This window comes from Culex quinquefasciatus, chromosome 3 (genome assembly GCF_015732765.1).
Source record: "Culex quinquefasciatus strain JHB chromosome 3, VPISU_Cqui_1.0_pri_paternal, whole genome shotgun sequence".
In the NCBI taxonomy this organism is placed as follows: domain Eukaryota; kingdom Metazoa; phylum Arthropoda; class Insecta; order Diptera; family Culicidae; genus Culex; species Culex quinquefasciatus.
The window spans coordinates 47,774,986-47,796,622 of NC_051863.1; the positions used below are offsets into that span (position 1 = coordinate 47,774,986).

Genomic DNA, 21,637 nt, shown 5'->3' on the forward strand with positions numbered 1-21,637 from the left:
AGGCCGGACTGACCATTTCGCTGGACAAAAGCCGGTTCTGTAGAAAACGGGTTACCTATTTAGGATACCTACTGACCGACGAGGGAGTTTCCATCGACAATTCGAGGATTTCGCCGATTTTAGACTACGCACGGCCGCGAAACGTAAAAGACATTCGCCGATTACTGGGACTCGCGGGGTTTTATCAAAGATTCATCCGCGAGTACAGTAGGATAGTAGCACCTATATCGGATCTGCTGAAGAAATCGAAGAAGAAGTTTGAATGGACCGAATCAGCAGAAGCAGCGTTCAACGAGCTTAAGGCAGCTTTAGTTTCCGCGCCCATCCTAGGAAATCCCGATTTCTCACGCACCTTCACGATCGAGTCGGACGCATCCGACAACGCAGTGGGAGCCGCGCTTGTGCAAGAGTTTGAGGACGGTCCGAGGGTGATAGGGTATTTCAGTAAGAAACTGAGCAGTACCCAACGGAAGTATGCTAGCGTCGAAAAGGAGTGCCTTGGAGTGCTACTGGCAATCAATCATTTCCGGCATTTCATTGAGGGTTCCAGGTTCAAGGTCGTAACAGATGCCCGTAGCCTGTTATGGTTGTTTACGATAGGTGTGGAGTCCGGAAATGCGAAATTGCTTCGGTGGGCACTCAAGATCCAGTCCCACGACATAGAATTGGAATACAGAAAGGGTAAAAACAACGTTTTGGCGGACTGTTTGTCGAGGTCAGTTGAAACTTTGCTGGCGATATCTACAGATCAAGACTATCAAGAAATGATTGTAAAAATCCAGCAAGACTCGGAGAACCACTCGGATTATCGCGTCGTGGATGGACAAATTTATAAATTTGTAAAAAAATGCGGAAAGGTGGAAGACCCTCGTTTCCAATGGAAACGTTACCCACCGCAAGCAGAAAGAGACGACATAATTCGAGGAATTCACGAGAAAGCTCATCTAGGTCCGGATAAGACGCTGGAGAAGTGCAGAGAACGGTTTTTCTGGCCAGGGATGAGTAGCGAGGTTAAAAGGTATTGCCAGAGCTGTGTCAGATGCCAGACGAGCAAGGCTAATAACCAGAATACCACTCCGCCTATGAAGGAGCAGAAGAAGGTCGCCGAATACCCGTGGCAGTTTCTAACCATGGACTTCGTTGGTCCCTTGCCGGCGTCGGGACGAAACCGTAATACCTGTCTCTTAGTGGTCACGGATCTTTTTAGCAAATTCGTTCTGGTGCAGCCTTTCCGCCAAGCCACGGCGGAGTCACTCGTACAATTCGTGGAAAATGCTATCTTTCTACTGTTTGGCGTGCCGGAAGTGATATTGAGCGATAACGGAACTCAATTCGTCTCATCTCTGTTCCAGAACCTTCTTAAGAAATACGAGGTCACTCATTGGCGAACCCCGAACTACCACCCACAAGTGAATGATTCGGAGCGAGTGAATCGCGTGATTACGACGGCGATTCGGGCGTCGATTCAGAAAGACCACCGTGAATGGGCGAATAACGTTCAACAGATCGCGGATGCAATACGGAACTCGGTTCATGAAGCGACCCGTTACACTCCTTACTTCATTCTGTTTGGAAGGAACAAGGTCTCAGAGGGGTTTGAATATCGTCACGTAAGGGATACGTCAGCGGAAGGGGAGATGAATATCCAGAACGAGGAAAGGGAGAGACTCTACAAGGAAGTTCGGGAGAACTTGAAACTGGCCTACGAAAAGCACGCCAACTACTACAACTTACGATCGAATGCAAACTGTGCCACCTATAAGGTTGGAGAAAAAGTCTTGAAGAAGAACACAGAGCAGTCTGATAAAGGGGCGGGATTTTGTGCTAAACTGGCCCCAAAATATGTGCCAGCAGTGGTTAAGAGATTAGTGGGTACCCATTGTTATGACTTGGAGGACTTGAATGGCAAACGCTTAGGCATTTTCAATTGCAAATTCCTCAAGAAATTTAGTCAATAGCGTGACTCAAACAAACATTTGCCGGTTATTTGAATGGTTAAATTTATAAAGCTATGTATCATGAACTTTTTCTTGAAACTAAGACTATGAAGTTATACTCTGGTCAATGAAATACTTTCCAGCCTCGCGTACAGTGCCGCCCCCACAATAACAAATCATTTCTACTGGGTGGATGAATGGGCCTGACGTTTGAGTGTTGCTGAAGTCAGTCTAGTTAACTCTTCAATGAAAGAGAGGAAACTCTGAATGAAGTTGATGTGGGAGATCAGGGACTGCGTTTTGTAAATAAATCTACTAAAGTTCACAAAGGTAGTCCTCTTATTGTATATACCTAACACTAGCGCGTTTAATTTCATCTAGCTAGTTAGTAGTTTAAAATTTATGTTTTAATATTAGCAGTTTGTTTGTTTATACAATTTTCGTGCAGAATTTGTTATTTTTTTTTTGTAGTTAGAGTCGTGGTTGTTGTTTACAGTTTGGGATAGATTTTAGGAAACGTTACAAAGTGGGTTGATCGTTGAGTACATTTGCCAATTGAAGTCATCCTTCCTTCAGGGGGTTGAGCAGCTCCCGGTCTGGTCGCCTAAAATAGAATAAATTAAAACCTTTTCATAAACAAACCATCAATTGGAATCCAACTTCCCTTCAAGTTCACCACCATCCATCCAGTTAGTAGTTACAATTAAAATTTTCGACCATTTTCTCTCCAACAATAGTACATTAACACCACATTTAGTATCAGTTAACTTCATTTTTGCGAATTACACCAACGTTTGACGAACTAAGTAATTTTTCCCACGTTTAGTTGTTTTGTCGTAAACAGGACGGGAGGTTTGACGTTTGCTGTTGCTTGATGCTCGAGAGAGTGAATGAATTCTGAGAGAGTTCATGGGGTTAAGGGGCGAGTTCATTCCACCTTATTTCATTTAGCCATTTCAAACTTGGCGTTAGAAATTTGGTGGACATGACATGGGGATATTTGATGTTATTCTCGAGTAGACAGATTTAATCTGGCGTTGGAGAATACATCAGGGTTTTAAGGGTTTTGCGTCTTGTTCATTCAGAATTAGCATACCAAGGTATACCATGGTGGATTCTGATTGAAACAGATTGGGGTGAATTATGTGGGTAGACGATTTTCCAACTTCTGTTGGAGTAGTCCGAAACATAAGGAACTTAAGGTTTGTTGTTGTAGTGATTGAGTAATCGTTCGGAAATTTTGGGCTTGTGTTGAAATGTGAATATTTCAGTCACAATGCCAGAGGGAATTTTCTTGGAGATATTATTGAGGTATAAGAGGAGCAAGTAAACAGCAAGCGATCAAAATTTGGGATGAAGATATGAGCCTGTAGAAAAGTGGGCAGCTGTAAATAATGTTGTTGAATTAAATTGTTTAATGTTAACATAATTTGTTTTGGCATGTTTTTGGGTCGCTGTAAATAGTTGGTTAAAATTTTTGTATATACATTGCATTATGTTGTCCAAGTTCGTTTAGTGTATAAAAGTTTTTTGTTTTTTGTTATGTAGCGTTCTACAATTATTATTTATAAATACACTAGTACAAATGAAACGAACATGGCTCATTTTGAATTCGAGCGAAATGAATCCAAACTTGCGTGCGAGCTTGCTTGCAAAGCATTAAGATCAAGATGGATTCCGGCGGATTCTCTCTGCTCGTGATCGTCTGGAGAGAAATCGCGGACTTCGTGACCTAGCCTCTCCCATGGAAACTGCAACTCATGCAGCTTCCCTTGTTCGATGCAAGGTCAAGATCAGGGGTAGGGCCTTAAGTGGTTATGTCATGAGCTGAGCGAGAAGGCAGATATAATTGGGCGGTAGAGCAAGTAGTCACATCACTAGCCGGTCCCGGGGTCAAGGGTAGGAAGTAACGAGCGACAGATTTGCACTCGGCTTGCCGATTACAAATCCCCGTAACCGAACGTACAAACACTCACCTTAGGTCTGAGGGCACACGGAAGGACTCGGTCATTTCAACCGTGACCGTGAAAGTGACCGGATAGGAGTTCTTGGTGTTGCTTCGCGTCTTTCAGTTTTCAAGTACGGTGTGGGTTTGCTTTTGCGACTGGATGATTTAATTCTTTTTCCCGAGTAGGTCCAAGATAGGAACAAGTAGTGCCAGTGTGCGAACGTGTGCCGTGTGCGTTAAGAAGGAGAACCCCAGGTAAATTGGAACCCTTTGAACCCCCTCAATCCCCGGATTTCCAACTCACGGCCATGGAACAGTCGTTCGGCGGCCCTCTTACTCCCCGATAGAACTGGTGCGTCGGCACCCGCACTGCTGGTGTTCCAGCATCCCCGTCCGTGCCCGCAGGATCCACTTTCCGTCGTTCCGGTTGAAAAACCCCCCCGGTAGGACGCCGTCCGGAAGAGGGCTGCGCACGTTACCATCGCGCCCTGAACACGCCCATCCACCACGCGCGTGACCAACTTACACCCCTTTGCGCGTCGGCCAGCTAACCCCGCCGAGAGCGCCGAGAGCAGAACGCCCACCTGGCGTCGACCGTCATCGGAGAGCGCGTGAACTAAGTTCACCGGGCCACGCGGATAGATATCGAGTTGCCGCCGGAAGCCGGCAAGCACGACGCTGAGGCGTCTCGAGAGAAGCAGCACAACCGTGTCGAGAGAAGAGCAGCACTGAGCGTCAGGAGCATCGTCGAGCGTCGCAGAGCATCCGATCGTCGCACCACGTGCGGCCCCGTTCCTGTGAGAGAGGTTAGGTTGCAAACCGCCTAACCAAGCAGTGAGTACAACTCCCCCCTAAGAGACTATCTCCATGCGCATGTGAATTTGGGGTTTTAGCGAAGACACGCACCACTAAGAGCTCGGCCGAGCCAAGAAACGAACGAAAAACGCACACGTAGGGAAAAACCAACTAGCTATGTTTCGGGAATATTTATATTAGAGGCCTCAACTATAACTATGCTAATCCTAGGTTAATTTGTAGTTTACGATCGTACCGCTGTAATAAAATCATGCTTTACAGTACCGTGTTTCCTCTAAACATGAAGTAGTTCGTTCTTTAAGCGATTTCCCGAGAATTGAGTTGTCCTGGCGTAGGGGTTTTCTCACATCCGTACCGTGGTAGTTTAGCTTCTTGTCGTACTCCGAGTTGGACTGCTCGGGAATCCTAGTCCCTCCCTTCCGATTTCTAGCACGTTACGGGGTCTTGGTTGGGAACCTTCTGCCGGTGATGATGATCGTGAGTGTGAGTTAGGTTGCTGGTAAGTTCGTGAGGACCTATCAGATGATTTTTGGTATCGGTTATCGGGTGTGTCGAACCCTCTACCGCCTCTTTATCTCTCCGGATTGCTCTGTCTGATGGTAGGACGATTTTTGATTACCCGCCCTGAGGTCTGGGTTTCATGCTGGGCAAGTTAACCTGCACGAGTGGTCCTTTTTCCAAAGGTGGCGCTTAAGCCACTCGTTACAGTCCTGCGACAATCCGAAGACGATCACGTGGCCGCTACCCAGCGGGCTACAAAAGTTTCAAACTGCAACGCAATAATCTTCAACTCAGTCCGCAAACTGTTCAAAATTGTTCCAAATTGTGCCACGCTAGTGTAAACCATGACGGACCACGAATGGTACATGAGTGCGTACATGAGTTTGATCCAAAATCCCAGTCTTTCAGGTATGTGGTCATAAAGAAACGGTATTTGCAGTACTTCAGCTTTCCAGAAGTCGGTAGAAATCCAAACGATACAGTTAAGGGTGCAAGTGAGCTGAAAAATCACCATGTATTTGATGTTACGCCGATAGGTAGCTTTACGCATTTCAAAAGCCTCGACATTATCCCACAGGCAGACCCTTGAGTTGATGAACTTTTTAAGTTGCTGGATGGAGTGACGGTGATATGCGAGGCAACCTCCGCGGAAAACCGAAATGATCAGTATAAAGGTTTGATTGCACACCATCATAAACTCATCAATGTCAATCAAATCCTGGATTAATGTACTGATGAATTGAACAATCAAGCACAGAACTTGAAGAACTGTACAAACATTGATGATTGCCCAAGGGATCCTTACAATGCGTTTCCTGGATAGCGGTGGCCCACGATCTGAAAAAATTGTTTGGATTTGAAATAAAATTAACCAAATTACAAAACTTACCGAAAAGAGTGTGAATCGTGTCGACCAAACAGAAATAGTCCGAGTTGACGTCGAACTCACGCAATTGCGTGCTGAATGCCTTTAAGCTTTGCATTGTTTGCTGTCACTACCTGCCTGACAACTGATCAAAAGTCGCTGTAGTGCGGTATTTGTGGATGAAAAAGCGATCGATTGATTGAATAATAGCGGGCTAATGCTCGCGCATCAATGATCATATTTAATTCATTGCGATAAAATACTCAGACACATTTAAAAAGTAATGATTTCATTTTCTCTTTACCACGCGTTACAAATTGCTTACCACTTTTGAGTACAGTCCAGACTCGAATATCTGGAGTCCTTGCAAAACAAAAATGTTGGGTACTCGAATGAAAATCGATAACAAAAAAACTTGTTTTGTTAATTTTGTTTGAGTTTATATGGCGGTCATACAATCTAGAATAAAACATTATACATTAATTTTGAAAGTCTTCAATGTTAGTAGGTTTTTTGGCCGAGGTACAATTTTTTAAAATAATTTGCGAAACCAATTTTTTTTCCTGCTTCGATTATCCGATTTTGTTATGGATAGCTTCGATTTTCGAAACATCGGAGCGTCGAGTCTATATGGTATATTATATTATTGTACACATACAGTGAACACTGCATCATTAGAATAGTAATAGGCAGTGCTTTACAAATGTTGATTATGATTGACTTTTTTTAAATTAGTTTAAAGTTAAAACATTGTATGCCATAAGCTTAAAAAACATAATTTCCTTGAAGATCAAAGAAACTTCTCTAAAAGTATATTCATACTGGAACGCATTTTTTATATCATTCTCAAAATTATTTTTTGAATTATTTTCAGTTGATTGTACGTCTTTTTTCAAAGAAGTTTTTTATCTTTTTGAAAAAATATATATATTTCAGCTGAATCAGGAATCATAAAGCGTACATCGATAAATCATAAGTCTTAAGGCCGATCTTTTAGCAACAACAACAAAAATGTTTTGAATACATATGTGATATAAAATTTCGCCCTTACTTGGCTTTTTGGAAATTGAATTTTTCATGAAAAAAGTTTATCTAAAAATCGGCGAAATTTCCTATTTTTTCTGAACACCAAAATTGTATGCAGACTTGTATGGGTGAACCAATTACACAAAATGCCTTCTTCGGGGAGTTCCCCACAAAGCACAATTCCAACGGATGCCTAAGCTGAAAAACTTGGTGAGGACTTTCCATTATTATAGTATTTATTTCAATAATATTGAATATGCTGATTAATCGCATTACACAAAAAAGTTTAAACATCAACTAAGTATGCTTTTTGAATCGGTCGTTTAAATTTAACTTATAACTTATAACATTTAAATAAAACAAATGAATAAATAAATAATTTGTGTTCACTCCGCATCACGGTAAGAGTTTAAATTCAAGATTCTAATTATGCTTTAAAACATTTTTAACCTCGAATTTCACTAAAACGCATAATAAATTATAGAAAAATATATAAACTTCGCTTTACTCTTACAGTCGATAGCTTAAGTTTAACAGCAGAAATGTTAAAACTATTGTATCTGCCGTGGCATCTTTTATACTGAACAATCATCTGTATAAGTTTAATAATCAAAAATCCAAATCTACTTGACTCGCCCGCAATACCTTTCGGGGTATATCCTAGGGTTCTACCTCTCCTACTAACATTGAGTCCAAAATCTCACTACAAACATCTATACCGCTAAGGTGACGCAGGGGTCCTTGCGCACTTTAGATAGGTGTTTACTAACATTCCTTCATTTCCCCGAGGATAGCTTGGACCCGGTGTGGACTCCCTTATGCCTTGGGTAGTATTACACACTCCCCAAAAGATGAAGACATGGTATCTCCCGTGTTGAATTATTGTTCCGGATGAGGGTCTAATACAACCACACCAAACAGTGTGCTAATGCTTTGGAGAGTTCCCCGCAAAGCTTGAGCGAAAAAAAATAATTGTCGGCTGATTTCTTAAAGAATTGCTTAGCAGTAATTAAATATACCGTTTTTAATGAAAAAAAAAATCATTAATTTTCCAAATCAACCATGAATCAATCATAAATAAGTGTTTTAGAAAGGGCCCCGACCTTTGATGAGAGTTTTTTTTTCAAGGTTGTAATGTTGTTCCCTGACCACAAGGTCTATTTTTCGATATCTCACGACGGTGGGGCTGTGTGATTTATTTCTTTTAAGCTCATCACCATTTTTCACTGTAATTTACTGTTACTACATAGTATTCAATTTATTTTTAAGTGCAATTTTAAAGGAATACATGATTTTTTAAAATTTCCTGTATTGAAATATGTTAAAGAAACTAGAATGGGTTTTGGTCAAATTTAATGTCAACTATCCTTAACCCGTTTGCCCCATTATAAACGTCAACAGGGAGTAAACCACTCGCATCAAGTTCGCAAATGTTTCCCGTTCGACAGTAAACATGTTTCCTGCGCGAATCTTTAGCCCTTCGTGGATCTGTAGCTGCAAAAGAAGCACATTTTGCCGAATGCATTTCGCCGATTTACGCTGACTGTCGGACGTTCTTCGGCAAACACTCAGCCAATCGATGACGTACACATACTCGGCGATCCGTTTGTTCTAGGAAGTGGGATTGGTTTTACAAATTAAGGTCACCATTTGAATACTGGCTTCGTTACCTCGGTTTGCAAAGTGTCCATCATGGTGCAGCAAAGATAGGTTTCAAACATGAACTGGCAAGCAGTGAGTTGCAAGGGAATTTGAGTTATCGAGCGATCTGTTATGAAAATCAAGGTGTTGATTGTGATGATGACTGCAGCCGAAACAAGCAGCATAAAAAAGTTCAGCCTGGATACCTTTTTGAGAAGTTCGTATTGTCTGGAATTTTTAAATGTTAAGATATGATTTAGATTCTTCCATTAAAACATACCTGATAAACGACACATGGTGTGAAATGGCACTTTTGAACGTGATAGCCAGCTCTTTCCAGAACGCATCGGCTTCAGTTTGATTGAGACTGCTTAAATCTTCTTTTCTTACAACGTAATTTGTGACGACACTTTCAAACAAAGTTTCAAACTGCAGCGCAATAATCTTCAACTCTGTCCGCAGACTGTTCAAAATTGTTCCAAATTGTGTCACGCTAACGTAAACCAAGACGGACCACGAATGGTACAAGAGAGCGTACATGAGTTTGATCCAAAATTCCAATCTTTTAGGTATGTTATCATGAAGAAACGGTATTTGCAGTACTTCAGCTTTCCAGAATTCGGTAGAAATCCAACCGATAGCGTTGAGGATGCAAGTTAGCTGAAAAATCGCCATGTATTTAATGTTACGCCGATAGGTAGCTTTACGCATTTCAAAAGCCTCGACATTATCCCACAGACAGACCCTTGAGTTGATGAACTTTTTAAGTTGCTGGATAGAGTGACGGTGATATGCGAAGCAACCTCCGCGGAAAACCGTAATGGTCAGTATGAAGGTTTGATTGAACACCATAATAAACTCATCGATGTCAATCGAATCTTGGATTAATGTACTGATGAATTGAATAATCATGCAACAAGCTTGAAGAACTGTACAAACATTGATGATTACCCAAGGGATCCTTACAATGCGTTTCCTGGATAGCGGTGGCCCACGATCTGAAAAATTCGCTTTGTTTTGAAGCAAAATTAACAACATTACAAAACTTACCGAAAAGAGTGTGAATCGTGTCGACCAAACAGAAATAGTCCGAGTTGACGTCAAACTCACGCAATTGCGTGATGTATGTCGTGATAAATGTCTTTAAGGTTTGCATTTTATGCTTTCAAAAGGCTGGTAACAACTGATCAGGACTCACCGAGGTCCGTTATCGATGTAATATGCGGTCGATTGACTGAATAATAGAGGGTTGAAGTTCGCGCAAAATGGTCATATTTAATTCATTACGATGATAAACTCTGTCATTTTATAAAATAAACGATTCGATAGATCTCTTTACCACCTGTCGCAAATTACATTCAATCATTCATGACGAAGTCGGCCACCATTGCTAGTACCAACTACTGGTGTCTTCCTTTTTATCTGCAAGGACTTCGCCGCCCTGGGCTCCTAAGTGTATGAAAGTATCGCACGGAGCGACGGCACCGAATACCCATATTTACACAAAGAATTTTAGAGCGCCCGCTGCGGGATGCGAACCGGCGACCTCTGGGTTGTGATTCCAGTGCGCGGTCCGATTGATCCACACGGGCGTGCTATCATTCATGAATTACTGTGCAAATAAATTGAAATTAAACTTCGGGTAGTAATTAATTGCTATGACAATGCTTTGCTGATTTATAAGAAATAATTCTTTTTAAATAATTTATAATGGAAACATTTTTTTATTCCAAATTAGAAATTTTTCTGAAGAACAAATAAAATTTTATCTAGGTTTTTATCTCCATAGAAAACTAACTTAAGCATAAAAACATGATTTATTTTTCGGAAATGAAAATAAACGATGTGTAAGTTGCGAGGCTTTTTCTTACAGTTTTTTTTATTGACGACTGTTTGATACGATACAACGTCTTCGAGAATAAGTTATCTTGTGAAAGAATAAATCATAAATTGAAATGTTTTCAAAATCGTCAACATTTTTTTCGATTTCGTTGCGAATGTTTTCAAAATCGACAACATTGTTGTTCAAAATCGAGAAAAATGTTGACGATTTTGGAAACTTTTCAATTTTGTCAGATTCGACAACACAGAGTTACCGGATTTGCTTACAAGATTTCTATCTGTGTAATTACTATGGTGAATCCTGGCTTCACACCCGTCTTACTAACCCCCTCAAATCTCACGTGATACTTTGTCGAAGACGCAGCCAATTTAGCGGTCTTCATCACTCTAGTTTCGGACTAACATTCCCATCTACTTCCCCGTGTCTTACCACTTGTCGTGGCCGGCGCTGTGATTGACTAGTATTTTTTTTTTAATTGAATTAGAGAGATTTTACACTTGTGTGCATTCATCTCTAGATTGACTAGTATGATAGAGGCATTTGAAAGTTGCTAAGTGGTGTTGATCGGTTCCTACTCTTCATCTGTGGTCCACGGAGCAATTCTTGGAGGTCCTTGGTTAATAATTTCGAAATCGTGAAATGTGTCCATGAATTTGATAACTCAAAGAAATATATTCACGTTCAAAGTGCAAATTCACCATACTCATGAATAAATTTCTTCGTGGTTCTCAAATTCATGACAAAATTCACGATTTATTTACGAAAATTGACAAATGAAAATCAGTATATTACTCGGAAAATGCAAAACATGTCAATGTGCATATTGCCAGCACATTTAATGTTTTTATTTGTGCACTCTAATTGAATCCATTGATTTATTCAAACAAACATTACATCAACTTCATGAGTTTTTTTTTTCTGCTCAGTCAAATTTCAACAGCAATACATCGGTTTGATGTGGACTATTCCAACCATTAGAACTCCACCTGCCGCGTCCGCAGCAGAAAGGTCAGCATCGAGTACACCAGGTTAATCAGCGTCGAGAAGGACACCAGATTCAGGTCGAACATGCCGCCGGCCCGGATTTTCAATCCCGCGTTGGTTTGCAGCTGCAAAAACAGTGCATTTTGGCGTATCGACCGGAACCGTCTGCGTTGCAGGTCGTTGTCCCTTCTGGTCATCCAATCGATGGCGTACACGTGGTGTTTGATGTGGTTGTTCTTTAATTGGATGGGGTTTTAATCAGTTGGAATTTAATCATTGAATGGACCGAGTACCTCTTGTTCCAGCGAGTCGAACAGATAGCAGCAGATGAACACTTCGAATGCAAATTGGCACGAGACTACCAGAAGGGGGATCCGTTTCACGGAAGGGTCGATTATGAACAGAAACATGTTCATCGAGATGAGGACCATTGCTGACGAAAATACGATGAGGAAGTTGGAGCTGGATGCTGCCTTTAGTTGTTTGTGGTGTCTGAAATTTTGAGATATTAAGTGGCCTTGAAATTTGCAATTTAAGATTTGTTCATACTTTAAGAACATTGAGTGATCTGCCAATGCATTAATGAAGGCATCATCCAATTCTATCCAGAAACGACGTCTTTTAATCGGTTCCAAATTCCGTAAATCATCAATCTCAAGTTCATTTCTTATTTTAGGAAACAACTCCTCGAACTGCATAACTACGATTTTTAGCTCCGTACGCAGACAGTTCAAAATCATTCCAAACTGCAAAAAGTTGATCCAACAGGTGATGCTCCAAGTTGTGCAAACGCACATGTAAAAGAACTCAATCGAAAGTCTAAGCTTATCGTTAAGCAGATGCATCGGTAGCGGTATATCAAAGTTGTCGTTCGTACGAAACTCGGTAAAGCACCAAATGCTCACGTTAATTACGGTGTAAAGTTGAAAGATTGTCGCCAGCTTAAGGTTCTGCCTGTAGGTGTTCTTCCGAAACTCCTTTGCCACAGGATTATCGCGTTGGCAACTTCTTGCATTTACGTACTTCTTCAACTGGTTCAACTCGCGTCGATAGATAGCGAAGCAAATCCCTCTCGAAAGTGCCACGGTCCATATGAATCCCATGTTGAACACCGCCATGAAGGCATCGATGTCGATTGGCAGAAAGAAACAAATTCTCAACAGCTGGTACATGAGGAAAAAGTACTGCATAACGATTAAACTTTTCAAAATCGCCCAAGTTACGCGTATGGTTTGGTTTTTCGACTCGGGTACACCTGGATCTAATCAAATAAAAAGTTTAAGATTTATACCAAAAGCTTATTTAACAAGCTGGTATCCTACCGAAAAGCAGGTGCAGCAGATCGATGTAGCGGAAATTGTCGGTTTCACTTTCGTACACCGCAAAACGATCCCAAAAATATTGAAATATCTCCATACTTCAAACACTTGATGTTTTCCTTGCACTTGACAGCACAATACTGCGATCGGCCGACATTTGTGATGGGGCTTTTTGGTGAATCCCCCTGAGCTGAGTTGATTGAAATCGAGTTAATTATTTTTTTAAGCTGAAGCTGTTTCATAGAATCTATGACTTTTCCCCGAAACCCATATTACCGAAGGGACATTTCCCCGAATGCCACTTCCCCAAAAATACACTTACCCTTATAGTCATTTCCCCGAATTGCATTTACCCGAATTTCCCGTTTCCCCTAATCGTCCACATCCTTGAAATGATATTCGGGAAAATGATATTCGGGGAAATGGCATTCGGAGATGTGGCTGATTAGGGGAAGTGGTATTCGGGGATGTGGCCAATTAGGGGAAACGATTTTTAGGGAAATTGAATTCGGGGAAATGAGCTAGACCCGTCTCATAATTGGTTTAGGGTGAAAGTTTTCCATTTAAGTGATCGGGTAAGCAAAAGTTTCAAGTTTATAATTGCCATGAGAAAATAAAGTTTTCCACCAGTATCGACGACATTATGGAAATTATTTATCATACATATTTTTAACCCTATTTTGTTCCTGCTTTGTCATGCCTGCCTATAAGCTTGTCGTTATACATGAGGTGAAATGATACTAATGATATTGATCACCAAATAGATAAGTTAAATAATCAAAAATCAAAATCAAATTATTCGCTCTACAGCATGGCCTTGGCGTTCTTGATTGCGAGATTCCTACTCGAAACTAGGTGTCCGAAGGCTTGATTGTTGAGGCAATTGCAAACCTCTTTTCACACCTAAGCTTCCATCTACCCCAGGATTCGAACTGACGACCTTTGGATTGTCCACGCTCCTAACAAAAAAAATGTTTTGTATAGAAATAGTCCATGAGGAGGGGGGGAGGGGAGGAAGGGGGTTAGACATTTAAAAAAAGTGTCCACGTGGTTTATGGATGGTCCCTTAGCAGAAATTAATGTTGCTACAGCCACGGTGGGTAAGAAGGGGATTATTATGCAACTTGCATGCACCTCGGAAATTCCTTCTGGAGGTTGTTGGGGGGACTATTCTGAGTCAGAAAAATCGATTCCCAAAATATTCTGTCGGTGAAAACTGATTTTATCTCGATTTGAAGTTAAAAACCTAATAAATCACCAAAAAACCTCAAAAATATGTCTATGTCTCGGTCTAACTCTGAACAAAGATGTACATTTTCATCAAGATATCAATTCTTAGTTCTCAAAATATATTTCTGACATAGTACATCTTAAATCGATCCATTACTTTAGTCCCAGCGTCATCAGGAGGTGTAAAATAGCGTTACTTAAAAAAAATATTTTCAATTTGCTCTGGTAAATAAACTGTCATGTCTGAATTCAAAAACTAATGTTTTAGCATTGTTCCAAACAAGATGAAAAACAATTTTGCAGAAAAAAGTATGACATTTTATCCATTTTCGGTAAAGTTATGTCTATTTTAGTGGGAAAATTGGTGCCAATTTTCAAAATTCTTCGATATTTAACTCATTCCTGTTATAAACAGCTACTATGATCATACTCAGCAGGATGTAACAAAAGTTACATTTTGGTGGTTATTCAGGAGCTGGTTACGGTGGCCATACAGAGCTCAAATCCCAAATATGAGCTTGATTGAACTTAACAGGAGCTGGCGCTTTGCATTTGAATTTTTAATAGAAATAACTCGTAAACAACATTTTTTGAAAAGTGTTGATTTTTTGGTCACTTTGGCCACTGAAGCGTTAATTTTCAACATCATTGGCGTGTAGGCCAGATTATTGCACATGTTTTGGTATACATAACATTGAAATTTTGAAAAAAAATGAAATGGCTCGACGCCTATCTTTTAAGCTGAGACGTTTTTTTGAAAAATTTCAAAACTTTGAAGGCCTGTACAGAGCTCCAGAGTGCTTCAATTCAATGTTATATATATACCAAAACATGCGCAAGAATCTGGCCTACACGCCAATAATGTTGAAAATAAACGCTTCAGTGGCCAAAGTGACCAAAAATCAACATTTTTGAAAAAATGTTGTTTACGAGTTATTTCCATTAAAAATTCAAATGCAAAGCGCCAGCTCCTGTTAAGTTCAATCAAGCTCATATTTGGGATTTGAGCTCTGTATGGCCACCGTAACCAGCCCCTGAATAACCACCAAAATGTAACTTTTGTTACATCCTGCTGAGTATGATCATAGTAGCTGTTTATAACAGGAATGAGTTAAATATCGAAGAATTTTGAAAATTGGCACCAATTTTCCCACTAAAATAGACATAACTTTACCGAAAATGGATAAAATGTCATACTTTTTTCTGCAAAATTGTTCTTCATCTTGTTTGGAACAATGCTAAAACATTAGTTTTTGAATTCAGACATGACAGTTTATTTACCAAAGCAAATGGAAAATATTTTTTTTAAGTAACGCTATTTTACACCTCCTGATGACGCTGGGACTCAAGTAATGGATCGATTTAAGTTGTACTATGTCAGAAATATATTTTGAGAACTAAGAATTGATATCTTGATGAAAATGTACATCTTTGTTCAGAGTTAGACCGAGACATAGACATATTTTTGAGGTTTTTGGTGATTTATTAGGTTTTTAACTTCAAATCGAGATAAAATCAGTTTTCACCGACAGAATATTTTGGGAATCGATTTTTCTGACTCAGAATAGTCCCCCCAACAACCTCCAGAAGGAATTTCCGAGGTGCATGCAAGTTGCATAATAATCCCCTTCTTACCCACCGTGTACAGTTGTCGGTTAAGTAATTTTTTTTAATCAATCATTTAATCAGAACCCCAAAAATGGCTTCTTGTCATCACAAACATATGCATGAATGAATACTTTAATTTTTCGTGCTGCCAAATTCCATTTTTTTTATTTATTTTGAAAGCATTTTTGTATGAACAGCTGCCAAAATTGCACTTAAACGGACGAAATGATGACGCAAAATGGCCTCTTTGGTTATTGAAAAAATAGTCACAAAGCTTCAGTTGAATCTGAAATGCAAAAATGATAAAAATCGCTGTTTGAAGTCTAATAAAATAGCTAAGATGTACACCCACAGTAGAAAGCCGAGAGAATAGCTCTACCAAAATTAAATGGTAGAATAAACCTCTCGCGGGTGCACCACGTGTTCATTTGTTCATTGAAACAGTTCATCCCATTGAATAGCTTAAATTGCCAAATGACCATCTCATAGTCATCGAACATTGGTGGCCGATACGACAAAGGCGCGGTTCGATATGTGAAAGGTCATGGGCTCGGGTCTCGATATCAACACTTTTTTTTGGTTGATGAACTGTTTTGAAAATGAACCCATGAGAATAACCGCCAATCTCAGGATTTATCCTCTGTGTCCGTTCACAGTACCTTTATACTACCAGATCATGTTCTTTATTCTCTCGGATGACTCTGCCGAACTGTGGGTGTAGGGAATGTGGGGGTAGGATGGTAAAATGTGGGAATAGTCATAACAAACCTTACTTTTTTAATTGTTTTAATTAGCTTAAGTTAAACTGAAAAAAAATGAATCGGATAAAAAAATAGTTTGCGAAGAATTTATAGCAATAAAAGTTCAATAATTTGACGATTTGTTGCAAAATTACTTTTTTCAGTATTGTGATTGAACTTGGATTGAACTATATCAGACAAAACGATTGAAACATTAAAAAATTAAGCAAAGTTCACGAATATTTTGGTAGGCCCGCATGTTAATTACATTCAGATTCTGGTTGAAAGCTTTTTTGTTAATTTTGAACTAATTTTACAATATTTTTTGCAAAAATTGGTTCAATATGCCTTATTTTCCACAATATTTCTAACTGGTTTGGTAACTTATATAAGTTAACCTAGTGAAACAGGGGAGTGACCGACTTATTTCACCTGGCTATCTTACCCTCACTTCCCCTAACTTGTTTGACGAAGATTAATTCATTGCTGATTCCATTATACAGCTATAACTTTCAGTAATAATCTTACTCGTTTTTGCCCAAGGTTACGCACAATATTAGTATTGAACATTAATTTAACTTTTCAGGCCTGATGAACCAACATCATAATTTCCAAAACAAGCTTTTAATTTTTGTATGGCTCGAAACCTAATTTCACCATTATCATCTGATTTTTTTTACAATATTTAAGCCAGAAAGGGGTTTGTAATGTTCAAAAAAATTAAATTTTATTCCACGAGTGTCATTGTTACACAAGAACATAACATACACAAGAACATAACATTCCAGTGTTTTGCCACCTTAAACATACCGTCAACTGGGGCGAATCGGGACACATGGGGCAAATTGGTAAGTTTTGCAAAATAAGTTGTTTAAATAGTGAAAATCAACAAATTGGATGGAGTAAGGAGTGAGTGCTTAACCTACCAAACATATGAGAATTTCCCCTAGGAGCACAATATTTTGATTTTTCTGGTTGGTTCAGACCAACAAAATGTGTACATCCATTTCCAAATTCAAAACCATTAAATGCTCTAAACACTGCTGTCCCTATTCAGACTGTAGTCCCGATTCGCGGTAGATGACGGTAACAATTTAAATAACGAGCCATGGTTATTTAGAACTTCCGAACCCTTGTCATGTGGACAAGGACCCAGCGCGTATATAGCTGGTAGTAACAGTATTCGTAATTCCAGTTATATCTCACCAAGTCGCGATGGCCTAGTGGTTAGCATTTTTGCTTACTAATCCAAAGGACGGGGGATCGAACCCCGACTCGAGCGAGTTTGATTTTTCGTTCATGTTCAGAGTTTCAACATTTATATTTCCTATACTTTCTCGTTTGGATCAGATGAGAACCGAACCCAGGACCATTCGCTTACAAAGCGAACACCGTAACCAGCCAGCCACGGCCACTCCTTTTCGGGACAAAGCACAGAACGGTCAGCAAAAAAAAAAAACTTGTTTGTTATTGTTTGCATTGCGTGCTCTCGTTTTTATTTATTCAAAGTCAAACATTAAAACACCATTTCTCAAAATCGGATTTTTTGATGTGTGGTGCAGCTTCAAATTTCAATCATTTAAAGCCAAACTGAGCGGTTCAAATTAACTTGACCAGGAGTGGAGAGTTCTTTCTCATGATAAAACTGCAGAGGAGTTTGGTTTAGATTTAGGATGACGTAACATATGTAGTCATGTTGAATTATGTCTTATTGAACGGCTACTCCTTCAACTAATCCTACTTCCCGTGCGCCTTCAGCAAAAACGTAAGCATGGAGTAAACCAGGTTGATCAGCCTCAGTGACGTTTCCCGTTTCAGCTCGAACATTCCGCCGGCCTTTGCCTTCAACCCGCCGCCGTGAACCTGGCGTTGCACCAGCAGAGCATTCTGCCAAATCGATTTGCGGGCTCGGCGCTGGGCAGCACTTGTTGTTTTTCCCGCCACGTGCAGCCAATCGATGCCATAGACGTGGCGAGCGATTTTGTCGTTCTGAAAAGATCATGGTTAGATTTTTTGAAGCACTTGAGGAGGTATTTTAAGGTGACGTACTTCTTGTTCTAGCCTCTCGAACATCGTACAGCACACGACTACTTCCAGCATGAACTGGACAGCAACTATGAAAAGAGGGATTTTACCTAGAGAGGGCTGTATGAGGTTCAAGTAAACGTTTGCGGTGATCATCACCGTTGCTGATGACAAAAGAATGAAGAAGTTGGTGCTTGAAACTGCTCTGAGCTGTTGATAATGTCTGAAAATAGTATGTAATATAATATCAAGCGAAAGACAGACCTAATTACTAACTTGACAAACTTTGAGTGATGGAATATTGCAAGCTTCAAATTGGAATCCAATTCTTCCCAGAAAAACTCCTTCTCTTGCAGATTCAAGTTGGCGATTTCTGTTGGATCAAGGGCATACTTTGAAACGGAAAGGAAAAATATGTTTTCAAACTGTTTCACGATAATCGCCAACTCAGTACGGAGACTGTTTAAAATGGTTGCAAACTGGGTAAAGTTGAGAAAGCATACAAAACTCCACACGATTCCTACAAACGAATTGAATATCTCTACGCAATGCTTGAGCGTTGGCGGCATCCAATCCAGCACGAAGGGAATCTGAAACGCCTCAACCTTGCGAAATTCGGTGAAACACCAAAAGGCTGAGTTACAAAAGGCATACAATTGAAATCTTGCGAAGAACTTTACATTTCTTTCATATGTTGTTTTCCGAAGTTCGAATGCCCAGCTGTCGTCACGTTGGCAATTTTTCGAATTGATGTACTGCTGCAGTGTCAGCATAGTTTGACGATGGAAGGCTAGGCAAAATAATCGAGCAAGTGATGCCGTCAGGGTAAGGCACAGATTAAAACTGGCCATGAATTCCTCTACGCTGCTGGAGGAACGGGAGATTAGACGAAACAGCTGAATCATCAAATAGATGTACTGAAGATAGGAAAAAATCTTTAAAATAAACCATGAAAGTCGTACGTAGCGATTCGTAGATATCGGAACAGATATTTCTGAAATGATAGGAAATATCATCAAATTTAAACTAATTTATATTCAACTCTGCGAGACATCACTTACCGAACAGTTCATGAACTTTGTTCACCAACCAAAAGTAGTCCGAATCGATGTTAAACTTGGGAAACCGTGGCTTGAACCGTCGAAAATATTCCATTGCTGTAACAAACCGTATCTTAACCTCCTTGAGTGTCAAGTTACACTGTTTGCTTTTGTAGTTTACATCTGGGCCATCAAATTAATTTCAATAGTCAATAAATTGGCTAACCAATATCATGGCTTCTATTTTGTTCTCAGTAATCTCTCGTTAAACAATCATGACTGCCAGATGGTCATTAAACATTCGATTACTGAACGTGGGAAAAACTTATTAATTCATAACTTTGTTGAATAGACGCCATAATGGAGCTAAGGATCAGACTAGAAACGGAACTAGTTAAATAATAAAAGAGGATGTCTTGGGGAAAAACAATGAGCCTAACTGTGAATAATAATTGAGCAATTCTTCAGAACTTCTGTCATCGATTATATTTGTTATATTTGGATAGAATTTTGTGGGGTCATTTTACAACAGTGGGTGGTTTTTGCCTTCCTCACCTCACTGAGGCAAGGCTATAAAATCACTCGAAAAATGAACTTCTTAAATACGACTCCTAGATATGCCTTCACGTATACCTATCGACTCAGAATCAAATTCTGAACAAATGTCTGTGGGGATGTGTGTAGACATGATTTTTTTTCCACACGATTATCTCAGAACTGGCTGAACCGATTTTGGCCGGATCCGCCTTATTCTGTTCGTTTTGGGGTCCCCTAAGACCCTATTAAATTTTATTCTGTTTAATGAAGTACTTTTAAAGTTATGCCAAGATAAAGTTTTTTTGTAGCTACAAAAAAGGGTGATTTTTGCATAACCTCAAAGGCCGGATCTTTTTGCTTACGCGCGAGAGTCGCGCAGCATGCGTAGGGATTTTGGTCCACGCGGGGGATTGACAGCCACACCCCTTGCATGCGTATCGCCCGGTTGCCACATTGCTTAAGCAGTGTCTGCGTCTCTTCTGGAAAAAATCTGTATTAATTATTTATGTTGCTGCATCATTTTGTCTCGACAAAGATTTACACGAACTTTTTAATGAAATATATAACTCATGAGACTTTTCTTCTTTATTTTGGAGAGTTGGTAAAAAAAGAATTGAAAATTGCTGTTCAAGTAAAATCAATAAATATAAAAAAATAAATGAAAAAATAAATTAAAAAAAACTCCTCAATTCATTTGTAAATACAACCTAAAATACAACATGAATGCGAGGAAGGCACCAGCCACCTTATGGTGGATTAAGTAACGTTTTTTTAAATCAAATTGTTCGCTCTACAGCATGGCCTTGGTGGTCTCTACTACAAGATGCCTACTCGAAACTAGGTGTCTGAAGGCTTGAAACGGTGGGGCAGTGGCAACGTCCATACTAGTTCCATAGTCCATACTAAATTCATTCTTGATCTAACCTTAATATATTTAAAAAAAAATTCAAAAATGTGGTCTAGTACAAATTGCTTAAATTACGATTTAAGAGCGAGTTTTTCACCGATGTGAAACAGGTCGTTTCGAGGTGCTCCGATTTGGATGAAACTTTTAGCGTTTGTTTGTCTATGCATGAGATGAACTCATGCCAAATATGAGCCCTCTACGACTAAGGGAAGTGGGGTAAAACGGACATTGAAGTTTGAGGTCCAAAAAACATGAAAAATCTTAAAATTGCTCGCATTTCCGTAAAACTTCATCAATTCCATCTTTCTTAGATGCATTCGAATGGTCTTTCGAAGCCCTTCAAAATGTGCTATAGACATCCAGGATTGGTTTGACTTTTTCTCATAGCTTTTGCAAATTACTGTTAAAAATTGATTTTTTTAAAACCTTAATAACTTTTTGCAACAGCCTCCAACACCCATACTTCTATAGGTCAAAAGTTAGGGAATTACATGGACTATAAGCCTACGGTAATAACTTTTTGGCCAATCGCAGTTTTTCTCATAGTTTTACGATTTTTCTAGAACAAACATTTTACAACGTTAGTTTCTACCCTGTAGGCCTCTATAGCGGCACTTTTTGGTCTCAATTTTGACATATGCGGAATCCTCAGAAAATTTCTATTAGATTG

At 39.7% G+C, this 21,637-nt stretch overlaps 3 protein-coding genes across 12 annotated transcripts in view; 1 reads left to right on the forward strand and 2 right to left on the reverse strand.

The window, feature by feature from the left end:
• LOC6052037 (GTPase-activating Rap/Ran-GAP domain-like protein 3) overlaps positions 1 to 21,637 on the forward strand; it is a 333,316-nt gene that overhangs the window by 223,407 nt on the left and 88,272 nt on the right. The window lies entirely within an intron of this gene.
• On the reverse strand, positions 11,504 to 12,994 carry LOC6052035. The gene is made up of 4 exons (XM_038264601.1): positions 12,884 to 12,994; positions 12,111 to 12,822; positions 11,855 to 12,053; positions 11,504 to 11,797 (listed from the first exon to the last, which is right to left on the reverse strand). Exons 1-4 carry the CDS (start codon positions 12,975 to 12,977, stop codon positions 11,552 to 11,554), a joined length of 1,251 nt encoding a protein of 416 aa, XP_038120529.1. The 5' UTR covers positions 12,978 to 12,994; the 3' UTR covers positions 11,504 to 11,551.
• LOC119770175 lies at positions 17,946 to 18,845 on the reverse strand. The gene is made up of 3 exons (XM_038264606.1): positions 18,760 to 18,845; positions 18,508 to 18,706; positions 17,946 to 18,447 (listed from the first exon to the last, which is right to left on the reverse strand). Exons 2-3 carry the CDS (start codon positions 18,637 to 18,639, stop codon positions 18,196 to 18,198), a joined length of 384 nt encoding a protein of 127 aa, XP_038120534.1. The 5' UTR covers positions 18,640 to 18,706; positions 18,760 to 18,845; the 3' UTR covers positions 17,946 to 18,195.

What these genes read in the sequence shown, in the direction of transcription:
- LOC6052035 (XM_038264601.1), bottom strand. Translation starts at nt 12,977, where the DNA reads ATGGAGATATTTCAATATTTTTGGGATCGTTTTGCGGTGTACGAAAGT. An exon ending in GATCACTCAATGTTCTTAAA is followed by an intron (nt 12,054 to 12,110) that starts GTATGAACAAAT and finishes TCAAAATTTCAG; the next exon opens with ACACCACAAACAACTAAAGG. An exon ending in TCGACTCGCTGGAACAAGAG is followed by an intron (nt 11,798 to 11,854) that starts GTACTCGGTCCA and finishes ATCCAATTAAAG; the next exon opens with AACAACCACATCAAACACCA.
- LOC119770175 (XM_038264606.1), bottom strand. Translation starts at nt 18,639, where the DNA reads ATGATCACCGCAAACGTTTACTTGAACCTCATACAGCCCTCTCTAGGT. An exon ending in TCGAGAGGCTAGAACAAGAA is followed by an intron (nt 18,448 to 18,507) that starts GTACGTCACCTT and finishes TGATCTTTTCAG; the next exon opens with AACGACAAAATCGCTCGCCA.